The 21,452-nt window shown below is 38.9% G+C and overlaps 1 protein-coding gene across 4 annotated transcripts in view; it reads left to right on the top strand.

Moving 5' to 3' along the window:
- TRAPPC9 (trafficking protein particle complex subunit 9) overlaps positions 1–21,452 on the top strand; it is a 475,415-nt gene that overhangs the window by 17,501 nt on the left and 436,462 nt on the right. For 3 of the 4 annotated variants that reach the window (XM_082277955.1, XM_082277956.1, XM_082277954.1), the window contains exons 5-9: positions 1,351–1,377; positions 2,526–2,647; positions 4,329–4,454; positions 10,118–10,334; positions 12,507–12,650. In XM_082277955.1, coding sequence (XP_082134081.1) covers positions 1,351–1,377; positions 2,526–2,647; positions 4,329–4,454; positions 10,118–10,334; positions 12,507–12,650 — 636 coding nt within the window. The remainder of the gene's footprint in view (positions 1–1,350; positions 1,378–2,525; positions 2,648–4,328; positions 4,455–10,117; positions 10,335–12,506; positions 12,651–21,452) is intronic. The other variant, XM_082277957.1, reaches the window with a different exon arrangement.

Here is a 21,452-nt window from a genome sequence, read left to right as displayed (position 1 = left end):
CCATCATTTGACATTTTTAGGCTACAGCACAGGACCTGGCTGCTCAGCAAATATGGTGTCTGCTTTAGATAGAAACAACTTTGGAAAGAGAAGCTCCAAAATACAAATGAACTTCTGCTCTATACTGTGGCTGCCCATCCCTGGAAGTGTTCAAGGCCAGGTTGGATGGGGTTTTTGAGCAGTCTGCTCTAGTGGAAGGTGCCCCTGCCCATGGACAGGGGGTTGGATCTTGATGGTCTTCAAGGTCCCTTCCCATACCATTCTGTGATTCTGTGACAAGGCAACTTTGACTTCTCCGGTATCTAAACCTTTTAGTTTGCATGGGGACAGGTTTAGGCCATGTCCCCTTGAATTCCTGGATGTGTCTTTGCAGCCTTCAGTGTAAAGGAAGATTCTGAGTTTGCCAGTTCCTCCTGGCCAGGAAGTCTGGCTGTGGTCTGTCAGTTATGGGATTTGTATGTCAAACAAGATGAGTCTGGTTTGCTTTATGCTTAGGTCATTGTCTGTTTCGGGTTTCTCCACTGGATTTTATTTGTTGGGAGTTCTAAGCTCTTGATTTTGTTGCCTGACCTTCATCTTTCCCCAGGCACAATTAGGACACTTGAGTGAAGTGTTGGCATGTCTTTGGGTCTAGATCTAAATCTCTGCTTCACTTGTCTGGAATCCAAGCAAATCAACTGAAGGGAGGGCCTGTCTTGCTGATAAAATAATTGTTTTTGACTGCTTAACCCTTGATATTAACAATTTTATTGCCATGTTTAACCAAAGGTTAGGGCAGTGACGTGTTACATAACCTGATAATCTTAACTCTGCAATACTCTTGGCAACTCTTACATGGACAGTCTGGCTTATTGGGTTGACATGACTCAATTATTCAGAAAGTTTGACGGAGTGAAATTAATAACAATTAAAAGGGATAAAATTACTTGAAAATGTTATTCTAGAGTATTGTGCAGATTAAATGAGCCTCCCACAAGGAGATTTAAGTACTGTAGGTCCTGGTATTAAAATATACTAAGTGGACTGTGTTGGAAACTTGCGAACTAAAACAATAAAGATAAAGGAAAAAGGATATGGCTGTAAATGATACACTGAAAATTCTGCAATTCTTCTTAATGTATCTTAGAATTCATTGCAAGTTTATGGGACTTTTTACATTTATTTATTAACAAAATGAGATTTAACATACGGTGACTACTTGATTATAATTGGTAGTCCTTCAAAATAGCAGTGATGATCCTGATAAATCTGATTATTTTGTTCAAGCCTGATGTTATAAAACATTTTAAGAACTTACTTTGCTGGCTCTATTTAAGGCTGAAAAAAAATCATTTTTGTTCCTCCTTTTAGGGGCACAGGAAGTTCTCATTGATCCAGGTACATTATTTTCCTGCATGTTTCCAAAGTATTTTCTTCTATTACTTGATGTGTTTTGCTATTGTATAGATATTGCCACTTGCCAAAACTAGATTATAAATCTGGAGAAATTATAGAGACCGAAGGGTAACTGGCACAAAATAAATACTGTAGTTTGTGATTGTGTTTCCATAAATTCTAATCAACAGGATTTCTTTCCATGAGTAGTGAGGATTTAAAAATATTTTTGAAGTGACCAACCTGAATGGTCACATGTAGTCCTGTAGTGTCATGGTGCTCTCTCAGTCATCATGAACAAACATCTTTCGCTTCCCTAAAAACATTGTTAATCTACAGATGTGCTTGGTCTGATTCCTCAAGGTTAATAACCATATGAAAAAAGTTGCCTTAGCATTTAAGTATTTAAAGAAACATTCTTTCTGCTCCCTCAGTATATTCAGAAATATCTTTCACAGTAGCTTTTAGCTGTCTGTTGAGAGTTAGGGCCAGCTCTGAAACACAAGAGATTTTTTTTTTTACCATCTTAGCAGGGAAACTTCCTGGAGAAATAAATTACTGTATAATCCTAAATAAATTAGAGTAAAACCCTACAGATTAAGCAACACGTAAGAAGGTATCGAGCCTTGCCAAACCTTTGATGTATTTTCACTTTTATTATATTAACTCCTCAATAAAATCAAATTCTATAAATAAATTTTTCATGTTCTTTCTAATACCCCAGATTTCCTTGGCTTCCACTTCGCATTCTTATCCGTTATATAGACCCTTTCTGTCTCTTGCCTTCTTTCTTATGTAAGAAAACCAATTTCTTAGTGTTTTGTCTGAGCCTGTTTCCCCCCTAAGGTGTGCTTTAGAAACACAGTTGTAAAGTAGAAGGAGGAATAGTTCAGATTAAAACTGCGTATTCAGATGTAGCCATACTATAATTTTAGCAATCTATTACTTTATTCATAAACACTCAGATAAGTGCTAAAAATCATGAATATATTTGGTTTTTATTAAGTGAGAGATTATTTCCTTTTTTCTACGTGGGGCAAGTGTACTTTGTGTATTCTATGTCAAACCTACAGCATACCCTAGTTTGCTTTTTAGGTATTTAGCATTTGCCAAGAGTCATTGTGCTCATTTCTGACCTTGTTCTGTTCTAGGTGCTCTGACTTCCAACGGGATAAATGCAGATACCAGTGCTGAGATAGGACGTGCCAAGAACTGCCTTAGTCCTGAAGACATCATAGAAAAATATAAAGAAGCCATTTCTTACTATGGCAAGGTAATCCTGGTTATTTAAAAAAAAAAAATCACTGAGGTTCTTTTCGACAGTGAACTTCTGTGGCTTTGGTTTTGGAAGATCTTCTAAAGCAGTGAAATTTGTAAAACAGTTTCCAGCTCTCCTGGAGGAATTTTTAGGTTTTTGTGCAAATGCTCAGAGCCTGATACGGTAAAGGAGCTTAATGTGTACATTCATAATAGGAAAAGAAAAAGAATTATTTTGTACCGTGAAAATAGAGGCTCAGTGTTCACATCAACAGTAAAGCTAAGTTTAATTGTATTGCAGTGGAGTTATTTAACAACTTTTTAATTTCAGGTATTTTCAAGTATCTTTAGACTAAGCTTGTAAATATTTATTACAGCCATTTTCATGTCCAAGTTGAAGGGAGACTCTCCAAATGAAACAGGTTCAGTTGTGTGCATGAGTTAATTTATGATCAGGAGCAATTAAAGGTGATAGTTCTGGGCATAGTGTCAGATAAATTTGAATCGTTCAATAAAACAGTAATTGTCAAGGATGCAGTCAGCTTTTTAATGTTACCTTAAGGGTACCTTGCTCATCTAGAAAGAGTACCATGTCTCTAGAAGTATAAAATTATTGGACTTTGTTGGGCTTAGGGCAGGATATTTATATTTTGTTTATTTATAATATGCTCTATGCTCGCAACAAGTAATAACTGTGCTTCACTGTAGCTTCACTTGAAATAACAAAAAGCTTTGTGCCAGGACTGATTTATAACCCTGCAAGAAGTTACCTTCTGTCTGTTCCAGACCTACAGACAGAGTAACTCCTTGCTCTAATGCTGAGGAAGCAGCACTTTCTACATATTTCCTGCATTCTCACTGAGCTGAAAAAACTTTTGTAGCACTTTCTAAAATAGATTAAATCTCCAGTGATTTGCTTTTGCCAATATAAATGCATGAGAGAGGAATATGGGACAGCTTTGCTGGCGTAACTCTTGCATTTTGTTATGAGCTTGCTTTCCCCCATTAGTTTTCAGATATAAATACCTGAAAAGAGCTTAACTTCAGCAGGAGGTGGGCCAAATCAAATATCTGGTATCAGTGTTGTTTGAGGAAATCACCAGATCAGATTGTCTGGCTAGAAAATTGCCTGTTTGTTGTCTGAGCACAAACAGTTCCGTGGGTATCTGCATTGTCTCTTTACCTTCCTTAAGCAAGCTAAATCACTTAACAGTCGTTTACAGCAAGGTTTTGCAAACAGATACTGGAACACTCAGATTGGTTTCTAATTCTCTGGTCGTCAGGAATATTGTTTTAACTAAAGAGAAAATGGATGCAGTAATAAAAATATTTGCACTGTGAAGGTAGAATTTATTTGCAGATGCAACAACCACAACCAACCATTTATATGAGGTTATCCCAAAGGGTACCAGTATTCCCAGAGTTTCTCCTTGTCTGAACTTTCAGACTGAAGCTGTGCTGTGTCTCAAGAGAAGTGAGTGAAGAGGCTGAAAATGCTTGTTTTGCATAATAATATTTTAGATAACACCTTAATTTTCACTTGGGCATATGTTGATAATTTAACACTGTAGTCATTAGCATTAAGGAATTGCTGGGTTTGGACAATGTGACAGCTGATTTATGTGCTGAGCAGAAATGCTTATAAAATCTAACGGGTGCAATACTTCAATATTATTTTAATTTTCTCCCTCTCCAAGTACAAGAATGCTGGTGTGATTGAACTGGAAGCTTGCGTGAAGGCAGTGAGAGTCCTGGCAATACAGAAGAGGAGCATGGAAGCCTCTGAGTTTCTGCAAAATGCAGTTTATATCAACCTTCGGCAGGTCAGTTGGAAAGTCCAGGTATTTTTTTCTTTGTCATTCAACAGAATTTACTGAAAGTTACTTAGACTCAGGAGACTCCAGTTTATTTTCTGTATCACTGCCTTCCTTCTGATGAGAGCTTGACTTCTGAGGATTTTCACATCTGTGAGTCTGGTTTGCAAGGTATTGACAGTTCATCTAAAAACATGAGGACTTAGTTTGAGATTAAAGACTCTCTTGCTTGTTCTCCCTTGTGAAGGTAAAAAAAATCCATAGTTGTTCTCTTGTGATGTTGTATTAAGGAAAAACAGCTGCGGGGGACTGATCTGCATTGGATTTTTAAAATTTTCTTGATTGCATCTCCTTCAGTGAAACTGAACAAATCAGGAATGGCCTGTTGCAGAATGAGCTGAAGGGTCTGATTAGTGTTCTTAATCAACTGAATCTTTGTTGTGTAGTGCAAAGTCTTAATTAAGCCAAATCAGAAAGGAATTCAGGGGGGAAATCAGTGTTTGGAACTGTGGGGAAAGTGCTCAGTGTCACCACAAAACAACATTAACACTTGATCAGTGTCTCAAGCTTAGTGTCACTGCTCACAGAGAGACTGCTGTGTTTGAAAGAACTAATAAAAAGTTGTTAGGTTTCTTACTGATTTTTGCTCATTACATCTTGGTAAGATGAGCAGTTTAAGTCCACACCATTGACCTTATTAAGCACCAGGCAGGGACAGCAAATACATGATGGGGGTAGAATACTTTCTTTCATTTGCAGAGAATCCTTTCTTTGGCATCAATTTTCTAACAAAGTATAAATGAGACATTATTTAATTGATAAGCTGTCATAAAACTCATCAATTTTGTTACAGAGTCCCTTAATTGCCATTATCCTTGTAGCGCTAAGTGCCTTCTCTTTGATTCTGTAACCTGTTTTTTTGCTGGCAGTTCTGCACCCTTTTTTGTTCACCTGTCGTGTTCTAGTGCTGTTATTCTTGTTGCCTGCAAACTCCAAAATTGTTGTTTTTTCTTTTTCTGGAAGCAATTACTGCCATTGTTCTCCCTGACACCACTGATACTGCAACTTCCACTTTTTATCGGAAGAAAAATGTAAGACATAGTGTCTTGGTTTGAAAGGGAGGTGTCTGTCAAGGAAGGAAAAGAAAATGTGACCCCCTTCCCTCCAAATTATTATAGTCCGAAATTACGGAGCTTTCAGGCAAAGATATGGGAAAAGGAGTAACAGTTCTTTACTAATACATACATATATATTTGTGTATAACAAGGCAAACAAACAACAACAACAGCAGCAACAACAAACCAACCCAGAAACCCAGTGCCTGCCTCGCTCGGCTGTCGGGCCCTTTCCCCTCGGGTGCAGTCCCGCTCGCAGCCGGCGGGGGCGCTGGTGGCTCCCGGCTGGGCAGGGCGGGTGCGGTGATTCCCCCCGCGCCTGCAGGGGGCGCTGTGCGCGAGCTCAGCCGTGTCTCCCTGACGGGGTCATGGCGGGCAGGCTGGGTGGGGAAAGGGGCTGCAGCAGCAACCCCGCAGTGGAGGTAGGACGGCAGGGACAAGCAGACAAAATGTAACAGAAAACTCCACAGCCTCAGCAGGAGCCACGGGGGTTGGGTGGATACGGGTGCTGGGTTAGAGTGCAGCAAAAAAGCCGAGGCAGTGGCAGAAAGCAGCGGGGCTGTGCAGCAGCAGCAGCCAGGCTCCTCTGCAGCAGCTGTCGCAAGCAGCCTGGGAGATGCGCCCTCTGGGAATGGGGAGAGGGTCGGGGTCCCTGGTTTTCCCAAGGTACCCGAATAGATGGTGAGGGTCCTTTCCAGTCAGACCGGGTCTTAATAAGGTCCCAGTACAACAGCTGATCTAACCAGCGAAGCTCCACTCATGGTAGAAGACAGCAGGAGACGGAACCCCGCAGTAGTGGCGAATTCTTCCCACACCGACCACAGCCTGTCTCTCCTCCAATCCGAGAGACAGCAAGGAGCTGAGCCCAGCCCCTCACCTTCTGGCCAAAATCTCAGGGTATCTTTGCCCTTGCAAAGAGGAAACCCCCAGGTAAGAAAGGAGACAGCTGCACCCTTCCCCAGCCTTGGCCATTTCTTCTGTCTCTCTTAAGTGCCGGCTGTTATTGTCTCTTAGCAACAGATGGGACAAAATTCCATGAGAGAAAGAAACAAAAGGAAAAAAATCCTAACCCCCAACACCCAGTAAATGGCAAAGTACTTGTCACTTCAATAGCTGATAGCTATTGCTTAATAATACACAAGCACAAACGTTGGCAACATGAAAAACATGCCCTAAGCTGCCAGTGAACTTGCAACCAGTACAGCCTAAACCAGTACAGACTGGGATCTCTGTGTGGCTGGGGAGCAATGTCGCATTATTATGTGAAATAAGAGTAGGATAATCTTTCCTGGGCTCTCTCCAGGGCTGGGAAATGCATTTTCCATAGAGAGGTATGGCTGAAAATTTTATTTACAGCTTTTAAAAATTTACTGTATAAAATGGAGACAAATAATAGTTGTATTTATGATTTGGACTAACTCAGAGGAGGAGTCATCCTGTGATAGCTGAGGGAATAAACTGTAGGACAGTGTTTTTCACTTGCAGGTAAGTAGAACACCAGCACAACCAATATTCTACAGCAGTAAAAACACCTCACAGGTTAAAGTGTAAGACTCATAAACAGGAAAACTAGTTCCTATCCATAAATTCAATTCCATACTCAGTCTAGTAATATTATGTACTGGTATTTTCTGATGAGCTGCAGGGTAATAAGACTTAACTTTGCATCCAGTTATGAGGAATAAATTATAAAATATAATTACAGAGAAAGCGAGATTATAAAATTTTAATGTAGTAAGGAATAATTAAAAAACAAATAAAAAGCTGCGTTCTTGAAAGCCTGTCCTGAAACAAGCCTTAGAAAAAACCAGCTCTACTACTTGAATAGTGACCTACAGCCTTTCCAGGTGCAGTTGTAACTTGGTTTGGTAGAGCAGTTAAATAAAAATTAACCAGGTGGAAATGATGCTGTGCTTCAGGTGGTGGCTGTTTTGCAGCCACTTTACAGGCATTAAGCTTTAATAAATTTGTAGGGTTTGGAAAGATGTTTGTGAATGCTACATCCATGGCATGCAGAATGCCTGCTGCAGTCTTCCCAGAATTAATTACTTGGAGTATCTGTGTGGGTTTTTTCTCCTTTTCTCTTCTTTTAAATTCCTGAATGGTAGCACATAACTGTGTGTACTCAGGGAAAATGCAATTTTGCTGTCTTTGTGGTGATGAAAAAACAGTTTCCTGCAACTGAGGGAAATGCTTGAATAACTTTGGGAACAACCATTAAGCAACAAGTTGTGTAACAGTGTTAAAAACTTACATATGATGAAAATAAAACTTCTAGGAATCTGCTGCCTCTCTCACAGTTCCAATTATTAGTGAGTGCTCTTGGCTACCTAAATAGCATGACTCTGTCTTTCCTTATCTTGAAGAATTTAGTTGCCGTAAGTGTGTGAATGTTGTCAGAATTTGTATTTAAGGAATAGCTTTTGATAGGGCTTTTAAAAGCTTTTTTGCTTTATTTCCTGACTATGTGCTTGTGCCCTTTTCAACTCTGCTGCCTTATTTTTTTATTGTTCTAACGTGTTAAAAATGGCATAAATGGGTAACTAAAGTGTGACACCTCATGTTCTGAGTGATTGCTTTTGGGAACTCTGATAAGCTTCTTTAAAATTTTTCTGTATTTTCTTTTTGTGCCTTCTGTTCCTTCCAGCTGCACTGATTTCTGAAAGTGTTCACCTTGGTGCAGTTGCCTTTTTTCACAATTCTTGGTACAGGGCTTGGTCTTTTTCAGGGATGGCTGGTACTTTTGCATCTCTCACCGTCTTCTGTTGTCAGTTCTGAAGAAAATAGCAACTTCAGCTTCAAAAATTGTCTGAAATTCTCTAAAATGCTTTGCTACTCTCTCTCTTCATATCCTGAAGTACAAAGATTTGAACTGTCAGAGAAGGTCGTGGTGCCCTCTGAAAACTCCTTGTCGATGTCTCATACCCCTTTGCCCAAAATTAGAAGTGACCTTTGAGAACAGACTACTTTTTGTAATTATATCAGGACTTAAGTGACTAAAAGACATTTTGAAGCTCTGCTTACTAGACCTAATCATTTATGTAAAAGCCAACCAGTGTGGTGAGCAGCTTCCCTTGACTGTCCAAGTCTGTAAGCGCCTGAAGTTAAACACACTGATTGATACTTCCAGTTTTGAAGAATGAATTGCTGTTTCTGTCCTTTAGGGCTATTTTTGGGTGAAGTTTGTCACTTGAAACGCCTTTGCAAAACGTGTTGGCAGCTTTAGAGTAATTTAAAGTACATCTCATTGCTTTTGATTGTGCCATATCCTGTGCACTAGGTGTCAGCATTGGTCTGCACTGCTGGTTCCTGGGACACAGAGTAGGAATCATCCAGAGTTTCTGTGGCAGTTTCTTCTTGGCTGGCTGACTCCAAAACAAGATTATCATCCAGGCCAGAGGCAAAAAGAATTAAGTTGCCTGTGACTTACGCCAATACACTGATAAGCTAAAGAAGCACATGGTGGTAGTTCCTTACCAAGTTTGTTTCAACTTTAAGCCTAACGGAGCTTTAACTAAATTCCACCTCACTTGTTGGCAGTGTGCATATGTATCATGGAATTCTTTAGGTTGGAATAGACCTCAAGGCAAATCATTAACTCAGCACTGCCAAGCCCAACACTAAACCATGTCCCCAAGTGCCACATCTACATGTCTTTTAAAGCCCTTCAGGGATGGTGACTCCACCATGTCCCTGGGCAGCCTGTAACAATACTTGACTCAGTGAAGAAACCTGGGTCTGTGTCTTTCTATGACATTTTGCTACTTTGACATTATTTTTCACATAGTTGGGAAAAGCTCCCATTGAACTCACTGCTGCCCTCCAAAACTTGCTTCATGCAAGGCAGTGGTGAGGCACTGGCACAGGTTTGCCAGAGGAGCTGTGGATGCCCCATTCCTGGGAGTGTCAAGGCCAGGTTGGACGGGGCTTGGAACAACCTGATCTAGAAAAAGATGTTCCTGCCCGTGGCAGGAGGGTGGAACAAGATGATATTTAAGGTCCCTTGCAACCTAAACCATGTTATGATTCTGTGATTCAGTCTCACAGTGTATAAATCACAGTACAGTTTAGTGGAATGAAAATTTTGTGGTTTACAAGATTAGAGACATAAAAATTGAGACAGTAGTTTCTTGCTTTCATAGCCTGAGATTTTAAGATTAGATTTAATCTTAAAGGGATGAAAATCTTAGTGAATCAGTAAATCTTGGAAGTGGCATATTTGTGCACTCCTTTCATTCACATGACTGTCATGTTAAGTATCTTCCATTCCATGTGGAGCTGTTTAGCTGCTACTGTTTTCACTGTTTACTTGTTAGTACCACTTACAAATAAAGTTGAAGCCGCAGAACTCCATCTTTGCAGTTTTTGTTAACAGCTGAACCGAGCTTAAGTTTTCCTGGCTGTAGAAGCTGTCATGCCTGGGTGTGTGCAAATCCCTGGCCTTCTGCAGCGCCAATGTCTGCTACTGCGTTTTGCCTCCTGTTTGTTTTTTTAAACTCAGCACTTGAAATCTTTGATTAAAAACCAGTCCTTTTCTCTTTTCCCTTCCAACTCCAGCTCTCAGAAGAGGAGAAGATCCAGCGTTACAGCATCCTGTCAGAGCTCTACGAGCGCATCGGTTTTCACCGCAAATCGGCGTTTTTCAAGCGCATCGCAGCCATGCAGTGCGCGGCCCCCAGCATCCCCGAGCCCGGCTGGAGGGCCTGCTACAAGCTGCTGCTGGAGACTCTGCCTGGCTACAGCCTCTCCCTGGACCCTCAGGACTTCAGTAAAGGTCAGTTTGGATTACCACAGTTGGGCACTTAGCTGGCTTTCCATAATAATTTCCTTGAGAGATTTCGTACTAAACCTAAATTATTTACTAATCTGAAACTAATTCCAACAGATAAAGCAGTTGTTTAACACTATACCTTCACTTTCTCTTAATGTTGTTCCAATAATTCCAAATTTCTGTGAGCCACTGCTGAACCTGTTGCTGTGGTTCTCTGTTTGCAGGAAGTAATTGTTCTATTTACAAAAACTTCATTTCTAATGTTTTTCAAAAATGTCTTTGTTTTGATAATATGCTTCTCAGTACATAAAAAGGTCAATATATTATTTTGGATTTTTTTTCAGTTAAAGTGCCTTCAGCTGTTGGCATCAGAAATTGTATTTCTTCTGGTTTTGTAGTTGTTTGATCTTATAATGAAAGATTAAAAGGCCTTTTACATATTTTTATATATAGACACACATAAAGGTTATTTTACATATTTTTGTATGTAGACACACATACATACATATAATGTAATTAACAGGGTCAAGTAGGTCACATTTTCCCACAAATTAGATCAAAGACAACTAAAATGCTGCTTGGCAGCTCCTTTTGAATAAACCTTTCCAAAACTTTGTGTTGTGTTCTATAGCAGCAGTTTTGGGGACCATTCTCTAAATGTTGTAACTGCAGGAGAGGAGCAGGAAGTGATGGGCTGAGCTTTATTTGTGGATGGTTAGTGTTGGTTTTTTTTAACCTGCTGCAATTTAGCAGTCCAATTATATGTGAGGGGGGTAGAAAATGCCACGTGGACTGGGTGGAAAAATGCAGTGAATCTAATCTAGGAAGAAGGAATGTGCTGGGAAAAATATGCTGTGGTCTGGGATGGGACTGTGTTGGGAGAAGAGGTTGTGGAAGTTCTGCAAGAAACGATGATTTAAAAGGCAAAAAAATGACATGATTGGTGTTTATCTTTCATTTTTACCTTTCCTTCATGTTGCACTGAAATGCTTTGTCTGATTTTCACCCCCAAAATGGCACTTTTAGGGACATATGGAAAGATCACTGTACACTCTAAGATAGAAATGACATTTCACACATGAAAAATAATGAGACTCTCAAAATATAAACTCTCAAGGTTTGGTTGCAGTAAATATTCCTAAAATAGTTTGCCAAATGCTGATGGGTGATATTAGAAGGAAGGCTGTTGAAGTTTATGAAGTATTGCACTTCTTGAAATATCTGTTATTTAAAAATTACTGCTCTTGCTTACTACTAAAAGCAGGTTAAGCTTCATTAAGAGTGTTTCATATTATGGTTCTGAAAGGAAGGTTATGTTATGATCTATTTATTCTTTCCACAGATACTCTGCAAATATGAAGTAATTCATGGTCTGAAACTTAGTTTTAAATACTGAAAATCAGGATATGTGCCTCATGTTCTAAAGTGTTAACTGCTTTTATTGTTCAGGAAAGCATTTAGAGAAAATATCTCTTGCTTGATCTTTAAAGAGAGTTAAGAATTACAAGTTGTTTTGTTTTTTTTTTTTACAAAGACGTGGACTGACAGGACAAGGGGGAATGGCTTCAAACTGACAGAGAGTAGGTTTAGATTGGATATTAGGCAGAAATTCTTTACTGTGAGGGTGCTGAGGCCCTGGCACAGGGTGCCCAGAGAAGCTGTGGCTGCCTCATCCCTGGAAGTGTTCAAGGCCAGGTTAGATGGGGTTTAGAGCAACCTGGTCTAGTGAAAGGTGTCCCTGCCCATGGCAGGGAGTTGGAAATAGATGATCTTTAAGGTCCCTCCCAGTCCAAACCATTCTATGTTTCTATGATTTCAATTTCTGTATGAAATCTCATGTGCATTGTCCAGAGAATTTAAAAAATACATAAAACTTCAAAGGTTTTGCGTACCATTTTGGTTTCTGGGAAGTGTTAACTTCATCTTCTGCATTTTAATGGTACATTTCTTAGTCGATAGACAAGCACATAAAACAAAAATTGGTTTCATGTTTAGATATTCAAGCAAACACAATCCTAATTTTTGTGTTGAGTACAAGATTTGGATTTGTAACAACCTTTGGGTGATTGGTGTAAGTGCCATAAAATACTGCTTAGCATATGAAGAAAACCAAAATCAATGGGTTTGTGATGACTTCCAGGTTTAAAATATATTAAATACCTGTATTTTTTCCAGGAACTCATAGGGGATGGGCTGCAGTGCAGATGCGTTTGCTCCATGAACTTGTCTATGCTTCCAGGAGAATGGGCAATCCTGCCCTGTGTGTCAGGCATCTCTCCTTCCTGCTCCAGACCATGCTGGATTTCCTTTCTGACCAAGGTATGACTTTTTAAAGAAGAATATGTTTGCAGTTTCTATTGACCCGCAGTCAAATAATGTGACTCTGTTTTGAAATACAATTAATTGGAGAAGTAATGGAGAGCACAGAAGTTGGGGAATTCTGTGTATGCCTGAGGTGGGTTGTTGATGGTAATCAGTCAACAGAGAGTTGAAATTAGATGATCTTTAAGGTCCTTTCCAACCCAAACCATTCTGTATTTCTAACTTGTAGAGAATGAACATGATGGACCTGAGTTAAACAGTGTTTAGCTGTGACAGTGGCCTTAAATTTCTCTACATTTCTTCAGTTTCTATCTTTTTTTTAATCAGCAATAAATTTCAACAGGATTTTAATACATTTGTCTAAGGTTGACAATGCAAAGTGTCTGTGGATGATTTTCAGCAATGGGAATTTACAGAATCATTCACAAAGCCAAAAGTGACAACTGTTACGTTTGTATTACATTTCTTAAGAAAAATATTCCAGACTGACCTATCACCCAGCTCAATGAGACCAGTGATCTTAATTAGTGCTGAAAGATTTTAAAAATTGGTTTTGCTTCTCAGTAAGCTAGGTAAAAAAAAAGCATTTTTTTCCAGTTACTCCTTTGTTTACAATAAAGAGGATGGAAGTGAAAAAGGATAGGGTTTATTTTTTTTCTTTTCTCCTTTAGTTATGGCCACGTCTCCCCTTAATGACTCCTGCAGCCAAGAACTGTATTGGCAAACTTTAGGTTTTTGCTTGATTTTTTCCCTCTGTTTAGTGGCTCAAATCAGTGCTGGAGGAAGGAGAGGAACTGGACTAAAATGGATAAACTGGACTAAATGTGCTTTCTGCCTGTAGATCTTATTTGCTGTTAAAAGGTCCTTGGATTTTCCTGGACTTACAGTGAAGCTTTGTTAAGATGTGTATGGAAGGTTGTGCTGAAGACAAGGTTTAAGCTCTACCACTCTGCATCTCCACATGTGACATTGTTAATCCCTAATCCTAAAAAGGTTTGAACTCTTGAAGAAAAGCAACTTTTTTGTTTTTTGCCTTCACACATTGTATGTCTGAGTAAAGCCTCTGGTTTCATAAGACCTATAATAACTGAGATATTTAGTGCCTTTGAGAAATCAAACTGAATGTTCTCCCATGTGTTTGAAAAATATTTTTTCTCCTTCTCTCCTGAATACATCCAAAATAGAGCTTGCTGTTGAGTTTGATGTATTTTATTGATATGCTCTTGCTCAGACATGATGAGTGGTGTTCCAAAGGAGCTGAAGTGTGGATGACAGTGCCAGAAATGTATTTCTGGCTTGTAATTTTTTTGGTAACTCTTCTGAGATTGGTACTGTGTGACCATAGACTCATTAAGGTTGCAAAAGGCCTCCAAGATCATCAAGTCCAACCTGATGTTGTGCAAGGGTCCATTTAGCATAGAAAATTACTTTAAATAAATAGTTCTTTTAAAAACATCAGAATATTAGGAAAAAGTAAACCAACAAACACCCTTCAGTCTTGAGCTGTGGTAAAGAACAAAACCAAGACAATTGAAGGCAGAGGGTTATGTTACTGTTTTACTCACTGTGAACTGTTCTCCTTATAAACTGTTAAAAAGGTGTCATTAGTATTTTTCTCTGATAATCACAGTGAAACATCCAGATTTTCTTAACCAATTGAAGGTTTAATTAGAAAACAGAAATAATGCAGTGGTATTGGAGTTCAAATGTGCCAAGATTTTACTGTTCTTCTGTATGCTGCATAGAAAGTTTCCAGTTACCAAGGGTGGAAGAAAACTCACTGTTTCGAAAAGTCAGTTTTTTGAATGTTTTCTTTCCTAAATAAGCTTCATATTTTTAAAGCTTGTTACTGATTATGTGCTAAATCCTATTCTTGTATTTAAAGTTTGGGTAGTTTGGAAGTCATTGTAAAAATTAGAATAAATGGAAGTGCAAACTCTTAAGCTGAGAGGAAGTTACCAGCTAAACATTTGGCACTGGAACTTGATCTTCTAACCTTTTTCTCTCAGGATTAGCTGCCTCTAGACACAGAAAAGGAATATTTTCTATTTTTTTAATCTAATTCTGTTCATTTACTCGTTCAGTTGAAGTTGTTACACTGGGACTTCAGAGAACAGAAGAAGATTTATTCTCCAAGTAGAAATTCAGCAGATGAGATTTACTTGTTCCAGTGAAATCTAGATCTATTAATTAGAAGCTCTTGCTTCTATTAATAGAACACAAATGCATAGTCAAAACTCGTTTGTGTTTAAAATAAAATTTAGTGTTTTAATTGAATGACACATTTTAAAATACAACTTGTCTATGTTTACTTGAATTTACTTGAACCTCCAACCATGCAGCCTGGCAAAGCTAAATAAAGAGTATCATCAAGTAAATACGAGATGTCAGTCACTATTTTAACAACATGGAAGCTAAAAATTTGATACAAAATTAAGCTAGTTACATAAATACGTAAAATGCAGTCTTCTGCTAAGCAAAAAGAGGTACTAAATTCTGCATATAACCTCTAATCTCAAGCCATTATGTTTTAATGTTACCAAGCCCTTAAGAATCACTTTCTTTAAATAAGAATTAAAATATGCAGTTGCAAAGTTGCTTGGAATTAAACCTGTCTTTTGCATAATACTTTTTGAAACAAAACTGTGTACAGCTCCGTGAATTTGAATTGAGTAATGTCAGATATTTGGAAAAAAAGCTATTCTTTTATTGTGGCTCTTTACTGATAATATCCATACTAGTTGAAAGGACTGTGACTTGCACTGAGTGCAAATAATTCTGAGTTGGCTCATCTGTTAGGGCCTCACAAAACACAGAACTATTTGGAAACAGCTGCTAAGGGAATGTGACTGCCCACTGACCAAAGCATGTCCCTGTGGTGAAGGAGTATAAAGTTGGGAATGTGTCTCCATTGCCTTTTCGAAGATTTGAGGTTTGAAAGCGAAAGCTGTGAACTGCTTTACTTCAGAAAACGTGGCACCTGTTTGAAGGTCATTGAAAGACCTTGTAGTTGATACACCAGGGGAGTGAGCAATAAACTTTGGATACATCAGGCGAACTTGGCGTGGATACCACGGAGCAGCTGATGGATTTTAGGGGAGCAGAGATGAAGATCATCAAAGATGTGCTGTGACTGAACGGGAGGTTGTCACTCTCAAAACCCTCCATAAGCAAGTGCCCAGCCTTCCAAAAGTTTGGGAGGTCTACAAAGTGTTGGAGTTTTTGCTGTCTTGGCTGCCCTGGCTGCTCCTGCGAGGCTGCTCTTGCCCCATCCCACTGGTGCTGCTGCTGTGGCTCTGCTCCCTGGCTGGGCAGCTCTGGGAGGGACCCCGGGGAAAGCCCCATGGCACCCATGGAGATCTCCCCCATGGCACTCTGGGGGCCAGCACTGGAGCAGTGGTGGGGGTAACCCCTTTCCTGTGCTCCTCATCATTCTTGGCATTTTCCTACTTTTCTGTTCTCTCTTTCTTTCCTCTTTTATGAAAAAAGTTAGTGCTTTGGATCCCAACATTTAATTTCATTTGTGTTTTAATCCCACTTTTGGGTATGTTTAGAACCTTATTCCTTCCTGCAGTTGTGGATTAAGGCAAAACTTGCCTCTCCTCACCTTAAGTGGATCAGGACTGTCCCTCATCCGTGCAAGTTTATAGTCTTTCAGACGTTCAGCAGGTTTCCAGCTGTCATTCCTGCTCTTTGCTTCTGTGGCAAGGATCTTGTGCTGAGGTGACCTTTTCTCACCCACCGTGCATAGCATGGGATGAAACTAGGAGTATTCTATTCTTTTTTTTTTCTTTTTTTTTTTTTTGGGGGGGGGAGCACGGAGGGGGCTAGTTCCTTAAAGACCTTCAAGGTTCTTCTGTTTTGTTTTTTGGAAAATAATGTGCACTTTTCAGTGCTTCTCTGCCAAGATCTTCCTGTCTTGTGGTTATTGTTGCTGCACTTGAGTTCTTTCCAGTCTTGTGGTGAGGTGACAGCCTTCACATCTGAGATCCCAACTGCTCTGTCAAGTACTTAATGAATTAAACTACTCACTCTGTGACGATTCTGCATTAAACATGCAGAAGCAATTTTTCATCTGTTGACCAGGGGTTTGGATTACTCTTGAGCTGTAGGTGATGGAGGGAACAGTACTTCCCAAAATATCCTGGTGTGCCTTTCTGTCCTTCCTCTGTGTGGTTGATTCTTAAATCACTGGATTTAAGAAAGGTGCTTTTTCTCAGCCTTTAGTGAGATCATTGTAACTGATGAAGAATTTCTGCCCAAATTTCTGCTGAATGCTGTTTCAGTTCCCCTCATCCTCTAGATGAGTTGGGATGGACTTGTCAGTGTTGGCTGGGCAGGCCACCTCGATGCCTTGACAGCTTGGTAGGCAAGGGACTTCACACCATTAATCTGAGAGCACTTTCAAAACTTTCTCCTTTCAAGCCTGCTGTGCTCAGGTGATGAGTGAGATGTCAGCTGCCAGGGTGAGGATGTGCCTTTTGCAAAGAAGTGATGAGTTTGATCTAAGAAAGAAACTCCCAACCTTGTTTATCTTCAGAAATTATGGTTAAGCCGGGACTAAGCATAGTTTGATGATGTCAGATGTGGTGTCTTACAACTCTTAAAATACGTCTTTCGATCTTGCAGTTTGAAAGAGGAAATTATGCAGTATTTTAGACATTTTTATGTATAGAACAGATTGCATATGCATCCCCTCAGTGTCATTTAAATTTCAAATTACTATGTAGAAGTACGGGAAATAAGGAAGAATATTAAACTGGGCTCATGAAAATTGACAGCTAGACCACAAGTGAATGTGGAAATGGACTTTAACCCTTTGTAAGCCTCCTGCCCAGCAGCCATAAGGACAAGACTCAATTTCTGAGGATCTTTACTTAAAACTGTAACGTTGTCCTGAATTTCCGTCCAGACCTGGGAAATTGAAGTGAAGCTGCACAGGCACTTGGTGGGTTTTACCTCCCTGCAGAGATGGGACTAAATGGCATTTCAGTGGAGCTGGGGATAGGAGCCTATGAGCCTATAAATTAGTTTTGGGCATGGAATGATTTAAAACTGCATCTTTTTTTGAGGGACTGCTGGAGCAGCTTGCGACTCTGTTCACCTTACTGCCTCCTGTTCTCTTGCTCTTGTCTTGCTGTGACTTTCTCATTTCCCCATGTTTACAGAGCTGTAGCCAGAGTTGTTGAGCGTTTCAGCTCATTTCAGTTTGAGCTGGTTGCTCACCATTTCTCCCGTTTGCCACTTCTCCTGCCTGTTCTCATAATGTTGCTCTTCTTTTTTTTCTCCTGTTTTTCATATTTAGGTTAGAGGAAACAAGATTATAAATATTACAAATAAAGACATAAGCCCAGAAAAGATTTTGAGGTGTAACTTGCTCAACTCATGAAAAATAGTAACTTCACACAGAAGCAGGAAGCCTGCCAGAACTGAAGGATAATTGAAGTATGGAAAGAGACACTCAGGGAAGATTGAGCTGTATCAGAAAATTTGGATCAACATTTTTTGCTTAGGAAAGAAGATTCCAGTGCTGGTCCTTCCTCTACAGGGAATAAATCTGTGAAATTATCTTGAAATGTAATTAGAAGTGGTTTATGATAGGGAGTGATCTGAACTGTAAAATGAGTAGTAATAAATTTCAGGTATCAGATAAGGTTCAAAGATGCCAAAAGCATTTTAATTTTAAACAGCTGAACTACAGTTGCAGTTAATTTCTTAAACTTGTTTTTATCCTCACTTTAAAATTACAAATGGCAAGTGTATTGCTGTATTTTTTTAAGAGTTCAGGGAGAGATGGAAGTTCTTCCAACTGATATATATCTATGTCATAGTCTTCCTAATGACCCTGGCCATGCCAGTGGTTCTCTTTACAAGATTCATCACTCCCCTTATGCATCCATGGCCGTCTCAATACTGACTAAGTGACCCTTGTCATTGATACTTCTCTTGAAGTGAGGTAAATCAAATTCCATCCTTTGAACCCCTCTGGAGTTCAGTAAATTTGGCCTCAGTACTCAGAAGCTCTAGTAAATAGTAGTAGGTGTATGGATAATTGTGATATAATAGGAAGAGGTTGGAACATCTTTGAAGCATGACTTATTTTCAGGGAATGATGGAGCATTTAAATGAGTGTTTAGTTAATACAGTGTTCCCGAATTAAAAAGGAAAAACAAAAAAACAAACCAAACCAAACCAAACAACAGTTATTGGTACATTAATTCATTAATGATTAGAAGAGATAAAAACAATAAGTGAATGAGTTTAGGGTGTTGAGGAAGGAGATTTGTAGTCATGTGCTCAGCAATAACCAAATCATCCCTGTATTATCAACAGTTTTCAGCACAAATCCAAAACACAGCCCCAGCCCAGCTACTGTGAAGAAAATTAACTCTACCCCAGCCCAAAGCAGCGCTTGTCAAAACAGATGTAAGCTATTCGGGAACTGGCAAAAGTGACAATATCACAATTTGTTGCTGAGTTGGTTATTTAGAAGAGTTTCTAGAGTAGACTTGACTGTGATAATGTTACTTGAGAGTGGAGAGTAAGAGATCCTGTGTTGGAAACGTGCTCTTAGAGAGTCTGCTGATGCTGTCACAGGTAATCCCCCAGATCTGTGTGATGAAGGCACCAACTGCTCTGCTCTACAGTTCTGTTTGGTGCTGCAATGCTTAGAATACTTTAAACTGCATTTAAATTAGGGCAGCATTTCTCATAGGATCATCTGTAGTGTGTAAATTAATTTTTAGAAGGGTAAATGTTACTGATTGCAAGGGCTAAAAGAATGATGCTTTAATCAGATTGAACAGAGAATAAATGCAAGTTAAAACTTTAGAGTTGAACTCAGGTTTACTTAACTGACACTGATGAACTGGTTTTAATGCACTGTATTGTATTTTAGGTGACAAAGTACCTGCAAGTTGGTTTTGCCCAACCAATAAGCCTTTCAAAAGGGAGCTACTTTGGTTGGTCTTATAATATTCAGATTAACTGATTTCAGGATGAGGATGGGAATCTTCAGTATAATTACCAGGGACTATTTGTAGCAGCCTGGGTAGTTCTTAGCCATTACTTTGAAATATTTTGAAGCTTCACCATAGTGTCATATCCTGCCATACATATAAATAAGTGTACGTGTGTGTATGTGTAAAAATATATTAAATAGACTTGTCACCTCGTGTGTTTGATGTATAGCAGTGGCACAGTGTGGTGTAAGAATGAATATATTAAAAAAGCCTGAATGGAAATGCTTTCTGATGCGTTGGAATAAAAGACTTGGGAGATTGTATATGAAGTAAAAGGAAGCTCCTTAGAATCCAATTAACTCTTATTCATCATGGTACCATGACCTCAACTCTTGTATTCCTGCTCCCAAAAGTTGTTAATCTGTGACACTTCTTGCTGCTTTTTTGAACTCCTGCCCTTTAAAAATGTCCCTCTGGAATTTGTATTTTGTAGCAACAAGCCAACTTACTAAAAAACTTTCCTCAAACTGCTTTATTAAAAGGGTGTAATTTATTTTCCTGAATTACATGTCTTTTAGACTTCTAATTTTTTTTAGATGGAATAAATAAATACAATGGAGTAAACTGAGTAAACTAGCAACAGGAATAAAAGATTTGTTTTCTTAGATATGAAAAGCAACAATTTTTTAAGTCTCATGTTATATGAAGGAAAAAATTAAGTACTGTGAATCAAATGTTTAATATTACAGACAAAGCTGAAAGTCTCACACGTGATTTACCTTTGCTTAGACTTGAGTGTCAGTGAGGTACAGACAAAAACTCCAGCCAATGCCACAGCCAGATTCTTAGGCTACAATTAGCAGATCAATTGTTACAGTAAAATAGTGCTTTTTTATGACAGAAAAAAATCTGTTAATTTTTTTAAGGTCACTCATGAACAAAATGAAGTCTTTGAGCTTTAGCCCAAAATTCCTGTCTTCATGTAGGCAGCTCTGATCTTGAAGAAGTCTGATTTCCCTCAATTAATTGAGGGAAAAGATACAGGTGGGCAAATGGAGGCACATTGCCATGTTTTTATTCCAGAAAAAAAATTCCTTTGGGGAAGATCTGCTTTAATTGGCAAGATGAAGACATGAAGAATTAGTGCTGTATTATTAAGTGCTAATTTTTTTGTACCAAAGGAAGCTATTTTAGGAGGTGCTATGTTACTAAAATTCAAATACATTTTATATGACATTTAACAGACTCAATACTGCTCTCTCACCCTAAATTAAAATTAAAGCACTGGAATCAAGGTTGCTATTGAAATTGGCACTTTATATGGAAAAAGAAATATCCATGTTTAAAAATGGATCATCCATGTACCTTAGTGAACTTCCCCATAGGATGTCCATTGAGTGTGATTGGATGTGCTATGAAAAGATGAGTAAGATAGGAGTGATACTGAAGAGATGTTTTTACAGAAGGATGGGAAAACTCAACTGTACATAAGGAGAGAAAGCTGCCATGTTTTGATTTTAAGTTTTCAGACAGTTTTCCAGCTTTTTCAACAATTAAACCATCCTTTTCTCAAGCAGGCATTAAAATTTCGAATCCTTGTAAACCTTCCTAGCTAAATTCCTGTGACGTTGTATAACAGTATATTGGGGAAAATGTTCTGCAGAAATCAAGTGTGTTGTTCTTTCCATCCTCTGTCTCTGACTTTCCACACAGAATCCAGAATCAGATGTGTTTAACAGTTGTGCCATTGTATCTGCGAATATTTACAGAACCTACCTTGCCCAGCAGCAGCTTTGCAGCAGTCCTTAACTTCATTTATCATTATAGAAGTTAGCCT

Source organism: Coloeus monedula, assembly GCF_965178545.1.
Source record: "Coloeus monedula genome assembly, chromosome: 1".
Classification (NCBI taxonomy): domain Eukaryota; kingdom Metazoa; phylum Chordata; class Aves; order Passeriformes; family Corvidae; genus Coloeus; species Coloeus monedula.
This window is presented reverse-complemented; position numbering and strand designations above follow the sequence as displayed.